General features: G+C 37.1%; 1 protein-coding gene across 1 annotated transcript in view; it reads left to right on the forward strand.

The window, feature by feature from the left end:
• Positions 1–8,341, forward strand: part of LOC139459565 (uncharacterized protein DDB_G0284459-like) — a 68,114-nt gene extending 59,773 nt beyond the window's left edge. The window contains exons 2-3 of the mRNA XM_071241116.1: positions 888–1,128; positions 2,211–8,341. Of these exons, the coding sequence (XP_071097217.1) occupies positions 888–1,128; positions 2,211–2,392 (423 nt within the window). The 3' untranslated portion in view covers positions 2,393–8,341. The remainder of the gene's footprint in view (positions 1–887; positions 1,129–2,210) is intronic.

Genomic DNA, 8,341 nt, shown 5'->3' on the forward strand with positions numbered 1-8,341 from the left:
AGTCGACTGTACCCATAGTGAAGGAAATCCTGGGCACAAGTAGGTAATCCTTATTTCCGATAGTATTATTTGGGCGAGTTACAAGGAATATGAAGCTGATTTCCTGTTAACTAATTACATTACTGTGAAGTCCAGGCATTGTCAGTTACACAAAAAACACACACAGAGAAATTATAAACAGAGAGAGGGAGGGAGTTTATTTGAGTTTCACTTTCTATACAAACATATCATGCAGATTTGACTCTTTTTGGTACTAAAAGAGATTAAAATGACAGTAAATAGCTAAAGTGTACCTGTTCAGGTGGAAACAAATCGATCAGGTCACATGTCTTGTCAAAAGCTGATTAGTGAAGTCATGTCATTAAAGTTTCTGACAGCTAAATATAACGTCCACAGTAGATGCAAGTAGGTGATGGTCATACCAAGTGATAAGTATTGATTTTACAGACCATCCAGGCCGCCAAGAAAAAGATTCTATTTAGAAAAAGTATATTAATTCCAATTTCAGTGAAAGCCACACAGAACATGGCTTGTGTAACACCATACTTTAGAGGAAGCCATTGAGCCATATCCAATGGCTGGAAGACCTAATGTAACATGTGACCTTGCCACCTGAATATGCCATAGTGGAACTCCCTTTCCACACAAGACACCAGTGTTGTATTGACCAGATAGCCAATGATACTCAAAACTCTTGACAGAATGTGATATCTGTAATGAAAATGTGTTTGAAGTAGTAATGTGTTTCTCGATACTCTTGTTCTGCGATACAGCATTGGAAGATGCATTTTATCAATATTTTCAATCTCAGTGACAGCTAGAATGAACACTTCATGTTTGAGTATCTCTCAATTTCACTACATTTTAATTTTCTCTCTTTTTTTTAGGGTAAGATCACCTTCAATGACGACAACAACCAAATGTTCGAGTACCCAACGGAGGAGGCGTTGCTGGCCGACTACCTGGTACTGCATCCTGACGAGCCGTCAGAAATACTCATCCTGGAAGATGTGGGTCCCTCCATGACAGAGTCCTCCGATGACGACGCCCACCCTCAGACTCCCCGAGGAGGGGCAAGAGAAGGAGGGGACGACACACTCAAGTCCAACACATCTATAACTCACTCAGGTCAGAGATGCAGGCATTAGTATTGGCAGTGCAGTTTTACTACTGCATCAGAAACTAACTCGCTATCCTCTAGGATTAATCTCATTCAAATCAGATCTTAGTTCTTGCTACCGCAAAAGATCTGAGGACATCCCATTCCCTGTCATGTCAGAATGACCTTTCATCTGACCAATCACAGCATTGGTTACCAGATTGGGACAGTGACAGTCGGAATGTGTTTTCTAATCATTGAACCTCGAAAAGGTTAACAGGGGTATTCCAAACAATAGTTACAGTCTGTACAACTGATTTCGTCAAAATCATCCTCAATCTCCTGCTTCAATTGGATAAACATTTAAAAGATTCGAGAAGAGACTTTTGAAAGCCTGTGGGAGGTACAATCTCAACTATCTATTAGACATTCCATAATTTTCTTTTGTTCAGTTATCAGATTTTGAGTAGAGAACTTGTCAAAATATTTTTTACAGCGTAGTTTGGAAATTGCCAGTTTGAAACTAGTGCCATAAGGCTCGAGTAAACTGCTTTCTGATTGGCTAATGTCCATTTCTTATTAGTCATTTCATTGGTCGGTCAAAGTTCGCGAAAGGTAATTCTGACATTATGGAATGTCGTCAGATCTTTGTTTAGCGGTAGCGAGAACTAAGGTCTGATTTTGATGAGATTGCTTTTGGATATATGTGAAATATTACTGTCCTTCAGGGTATATATGAAAGCACATTATCCTTTAGGATATAAATATAAAAACTGGCCTAATCTAGACTTGGAGAGACCACCTCCGTTGTTTAGTGGATAGAGCATCTGGCCAGGGAGAGAAAGGTCGGTGACTTGATGCCTGGCCGCGTCATACCAAAGACGTTAAAAGATTGTACTTCCTGTTACCCTGCCTGGCACTCGGCATTTAAGCGATAAAACAAGGAGTTATCTACTTGGAGTCCATTTTAAACTGCAACATGGTATCTCAGTGGGTTAGCACACCCGACCTCACCTGAGCCTCTGTGAATATGTTGTTGCCATCCTATGAAAATATTTCCTGCGATTTGGATGTCATTTTCAATGCTTATTCCAGACTTTGCTTTTTTCAGGCGGCTTGTCCAGTTATAAAACCAAGTACAGTATGGATTTTGAATTTGGGGCGTCTATGAACGAACCAGAGCCTCAACCAGTGGTGGAACAAGTTGTGGAGGAAGACCTGAACAGCCAGGCCATTCCCGCAGACGAGGATACAACATGGTCCACGGAAACCACCTCTGACCTCTTGTTCTAGGAACATTGTCAAGTGCATGGATATACGCAACAAGAGAACATTTTGTACAATCATGTATGTACAAGTTTACCAGGAATATTTTCTTGGCGGCCAAAGGTGCAGAGGTGATTGACTAAAGGGAGACAACTCTGTTCTTGTGTGTTGGGTATCCCCTAGATAGTGGGTATAGAAGCATGATATTGTAATATACATTTATGTGTGTTTTTGCATTATTTACAGTTATGGGTGTATTAGATCCATCTTGTGGTTCTCGACAAGATGAGGTGATTCTTCTGGACTCGCCCAGTATCTTCATCGTCTCGGACGTTGTCTTTGTGTATGTATATTGGATGGAACTACTTTTCTATGTGTGCCAAGAACGCCATAGTTATGTATTCATACACAGTGGATTTTTATCTTTTGAACATAAAAATTACAAGCTTGATCGATGGAGATGTGTGATAGAATAGTTTGTGTGGTAAATGAGAGAAACTTACGGAGGTCTTTGTCAGACTTACATGCAAAGGAGAGGTTCAAGGAAACTGATTATTTTACCACATATTCTTGAACCAATCAGCGTTGCAGTGTTTTTATTTTTAATGAAGATTTATAATTGAGTCTTTGTTGATATCATATAAGAAATGGAGATTTTTACACTTCTTAAATCTGAAAAAGTACAAAAATTTGGTTCTCAGGCAGATTATATTATAAGTTTACATGAGCTGGTGGAACCAGAAACAGACACAGCTTTCCTGGAGATGCTCGTAACCATGGTAACTGTTGTTGGATAATATTATAACTAGGAGCTCTGAACTCAGTGATGGGATATATTATGAATTAAACTATATCATGAGAATATGGTATATATCAGCAGAACATCGTATTGTGGTCAAATCAGAACTTACATGTTTGAATGTTTTCAAGTGTCCTCCATCAAAATGGAGATTTCCTTCCTTTCAGAAGTTATTGTCATTTTTACATCATATTGAAATATTCAGAAGCCTGAGAGACGCCTTGGGGGCATACTTTTCTTATTGATGACGATTATTGATGGTGACCCGTCTCATCATAGTGTAATCATGTGATTTATCTAAATACACAGGGACTCAGCTCTCAGAAAATGAAGTATTTAGACATTTTATTAAAAAAGAAGAGAATTTTACTTGAAATGCTCTCATCTCCTAGCTCTCACCATTTCATTCCATTGTTTACAAGCAACTGATACTTTGTCTGTCTCACTCAATCTGTGTATGCACAAACATCTACAGGAAGTCATGATTAGGAATTAAACGTGTGATGAACTCTGGATGAAATACTCAAATGGGTTAAATACGTCCAATAACAGGCTACAGACAGCCCACATGTGTTGAAGGGAGATAACTCTGTTATGTGCAAGCTGAGGATGTTTCTTTAAATAGTTTCTGTTCCTACTTGTGTTCTGGGGATACGAAGTGTTCTATGCTACCACAGAAGCCAATCTCCATGTGATGTTGAATCTAGAACAGTTTGGTGGGAAATATCATTGTGTGGTTGTTTATCCCTTATTTCATTTCGCTTTATACGTGTCTCGATATAAGGAAAGATGGCCACCATCTCAATGACCACATGGAACTTATACTACTCCAAAGACAGATTAACTATTCAGGTTATAGTCATATGAAAAAATCAGGTGTTCTTTAACTTTTTTGGAGTAGTGTATTTGAAGGTTCATGGCAAACGTAAATTACTTTGACCAGGGGCAGATATCTCCTTTTGATTTATGATGATGAGATGTGTATAGATATCAAGCATTGTCATTAAGTCAGGGATGCTCTTGCGGTCAGCTGTAGTTCTCAGGAAAATATCTTCTTGTCTGTTCCGACTCTCTACTCAGAAAGATAATAACAGCATGCAACAGACACTGAACTTTTGTAGAGCTCGTTTTTAGGAGCCATCAGGATTTGGGAGGATACATACCTGTTAAAGATATCTTCATATTTGCATATAGTATTTTTTGGATAATAACCATATTTTAATATATTTGGACCAATTTTGTACTCAGCAAAACAGTGGAGACCAAACCATCATTTCAACATGTTGTCTGTATCTTTGTGTTACATCATCACAAACATCAACCAGTTGGTCCAAGGGAGGTAAGCCAGTTTCATGTCGACTGTTTCCCCATATACTGGAACAATTGTATATTCTCATTGTCAGTTATATGTAAAACTTATGTCAGTTGAAATGTGTTCAAAGAACATTAAGAATACTTTTTTTACAATTTGTTCAATTATTTACAATTATTCCTAAGCTTTATCACATTCATTCCTCTTCAAGCTTTTCATCTCTGCATTCCTTTTTGCTAAAATTAAAAGTTCATCTTTCAACTACACGTTGCCAAGAGGGATAATTTGTTATGCTTCATACTTTTCGTATTTTTGTAATTCTTCATACAGACCTGTCTGTGTTTACTGAAGTTGGTGCATTGTTACTGAAACAAGTTAATATTGTTTTGCAGATAAATATTTTGTGTATTTTTGTATGAATTCTGCAAGATAACTTTCATGTTTAAACAAAAAATCCTCAAATTTGAACATTTTAAGAGACATTAAATGTATCATTTTTATTGAGTATAAATATGATTATTACATCTTAATGTTAATAATAAAATTAATTAATTGTTGTGTTTCTTATTTATGGACCATAAAACATAGACCTTTTTTGGTAGATAATTAGTATATTTTTGAATATGTTAATCCATCTTCAGATATAGATTTCTTTTCATCTCTGATTTGAGGATTTTGACACAGTGTACTATTTTCCTGAAATTATGTATCAGTACAGGATGTCAACTATCTCAAACACAAGTGATTCATGATATAAACAATAATACAGACAAGACGAACATTGGCAAAGTACATCATAGAACAGGTATAATAGATACTTCATAAAGTATACCATGAAATATTCTAACTATTTCACCAATTATATACCTTTTTATTCCATGCTTCTGAAGTTGAATAAGTTGCATTCTTTTATCAAGTGGCAAGTTATGCTTCATAGCATTTTTTAACCAATATGATTTCTAAAGTAATTAACATTCCATCTTTACCTGACACTTTTACTATTCCTCTGAAATAAGCTCACACTATGTTTCATATTCACGATATATTTTATTTTGTGCCAGTGAGATTTCTGTAAAAAATACACTTTTTATGATGTATCCATTTATAAAACCTAAAATGTGATGTGGAACGACTTTATTTTGTTCCTTTGTAAAATAAATCAAGGGAGGTAACTCTGTAAAATGCATCTTAGGATACCACAACAAAATGTCCTTCCTGTGACTTGTATATATGTAGATCTATGCATGTTTGTACTATAACTATGTAAACACTGTACATAAGTAACACTGCATCTGCTGAAAGTGCAAAGCTTATGTTTTTATTGTTATGTACAAAATGACAAATGTTTTACGTTAATTTGATAAATTAGTATTCAATGACATTGGTGTTTTTATTAGCATGGTAGAGTTTTGAAGAATTCCATAAAAATATGTAGGTATTACCATATAATTCTAGAATGTATGGATATTTTACTAGTGAGAGTAGCTGGCCTACTGTCCATGTGTGTAATTGATTTGTCTTGATTTGAGTGGTCTGCAAGATAGAGCAACATGGATTATCTCCCTTTACAAATAGTCTCATTGCCACTTGGCAAGCTCCTATACTATTAGCTGCCACCAGTCAGAGCTCCCTGCTGTGATAGGTGACCACAACCATGCTTGGAGTTGAACTCTCAACCAATTCACGATTATGTTTACAAACATGCGATTACTGTCGTGAATGCTCTTACCATAGCTAAAAAATTATTTTGTTTGTTTTTCAATTTGAATTTCTATTTCATTTCAACTATCATGTAATTGGTCTAGTAAGAATGTAAGGGGGAATCTAGGTGCATTTCGTTAATGTGTAATCTCAAACCAATTTGATCATTCAAAGAAAACATAAATTCATCTGGGAATTGGTAAGTCAGTAAACCTTTTCAAAATTCACTATCATGGAATTCCCTGTGCCATACACAAGAATACAACTGTGACTATGTTTGGGGTTAGAGGGCACATTTCAAGATTCTTATATTGGCTGCTATTCTCACTGGTGGCAACAGTGATCCCGGGAGGGTAACGAAGGTGTCTTCTCACTGGTGGCAACAATGATCCCAGGAGGGTAACGACAGTGTCCCATGCTGGGAAGGAGCTTGCCACATCAGACGGTATATTCCGTGTCTACACAGATCACAGACTCTGGGCTGTTTATGACCTCAGAAACATGATAATTAATTAAATCTTTTGCAGAAATTAAGTTTTCGAAAAAGTCTTTTACTGGTTAAATAATTTACACATGCTACTATGACAAATAAGACATGTTGGGTATGGATAACAGCAGAGACCTATATCGATATGGGCACATCCATGTGTAATACAGATGTGTGCAGCCCCTTTACAAAGGGCAGATATCATAACCTGAAATCATTAATGACAGTCGCAAGAATAACAGGAATGGTGGCCACCCATATTCTGTTGATCAGCCTGATGTCTGTGTAGAGATGAGTCTCGTACCCTCGGAAATACTTACACGGATGTTTTAGTAGTTTGGTGATTGGATTTTTATGTTCTTCTATAAAATTAAGATAATGCTGATGAACTGATGATACACAGTGGGTCAGTGTTGGAAAATAAGGGGGATCCTGGGGGCCTCAGAGTTTGCTGCTGTATTATTTGAATCCAGGGCCCCCTGAGTCTTCAGATTTTAACATAAGGGTTTTGATAAGGACAGCTAGACTTTCATGCTTAATTTCCAGCACATTGTGTGAAACATATTCCTTTGGTGTATATGGAAAAAAATGATTCAGTACTTCCAGTCCAAGAGCTACATAAAAATAGAAAAGCAAAAACTGATCCCGAGAAATGTAATGTCTGAACAACACAGCAGCATGACAACCAGTATCTTCTGTTGTAGCTGATGTTTGTGTTGCATTTTCTGGAGTGACTTTAGGTGATAATATTTCCAGCTCTATCTTGACGGTAGTGGATGTTGTGTGTGACTGCCGCCACTGCCGCTGTGGGTCTGCACTGGTGGTCTGCACCTGTATAATCATTCATCAACACCTTGTTCATTCAGGAAAATAACATCCAGGAATATCTGCAATTTAAGTAATGAATGTTAACCAAAAGATTTTTACATTTTAGGATCATACCTTCCTTCTCCAAATCTTGCAAAAAGTGGCATACTTTGGTGCTACAATGTTTGTAGAAACACTTCCTCCTCTGTCTAGTCTATCATGAAACAAACCATTCGGTGCAACTTCACTTCAGTCAGATTAGTCTCTGAAACATGGGGAGATAACTCTAATGATACCAATATTTATGACTACTGATCTTTGATTTACATACTGCATGCTGCACACAAGCCCAGAATTCCCAGCTCAACTTCAAATATATCCTCACCAAATACTTTACAGGTTTGAGTCTGAGGGATCAGTTTATTTAGGTTGTGTCCTGCAGCCTTCCTGATCTATGTGTATGTGTATCTTTTAGTTTTATTACAAGTTTGCAGTAGACTCAAATCTGAACAACCCCAAACCTGACTATGCGAAGCGAAGACGTTTCCAGTCAAAGCAGTCCAGTGTCCAATGTAAACTGATATATTCTTCCATATACAACTACAAATTCATGACTCGAGATGGGGGTGTACACAAGAGGCTTGCTCTTTAGTAGACTTAGCCCATTTCTGGTGTCCCCCGCCGTGATATTGCTGGAATATTGCTAAAAGCGGCGTAAAACCAGACTCACTCACTCACTCTTTCGTAGAATCAGGAAGTCATTATCTGACATTACCTCTTCTCTCAGGTTTCAAGACAAGGGCGTTCGGCAAGATTCATGAAAACGTTAACTTCAAACTCAAGTTATGAAATTGTTTGTCAACAAAATGT

Source organism: Haliotis cracherodii, unplaced genomic scaffold, assembly GCF_022045235.1.
Source record: "Haliotis cracherodii isolate W230 unplaced genomic scaffold, xgHalCrac1.p SCAF_13, whole genome shotgun sequence".
In the NCBI taxonomy this organism is placed as follows: Eukaryota; Metazoa; Mollusca; class Gastropoda; order Lepetellida; family Haliotidae; genus Haliotis; species Haliotis cracherodii.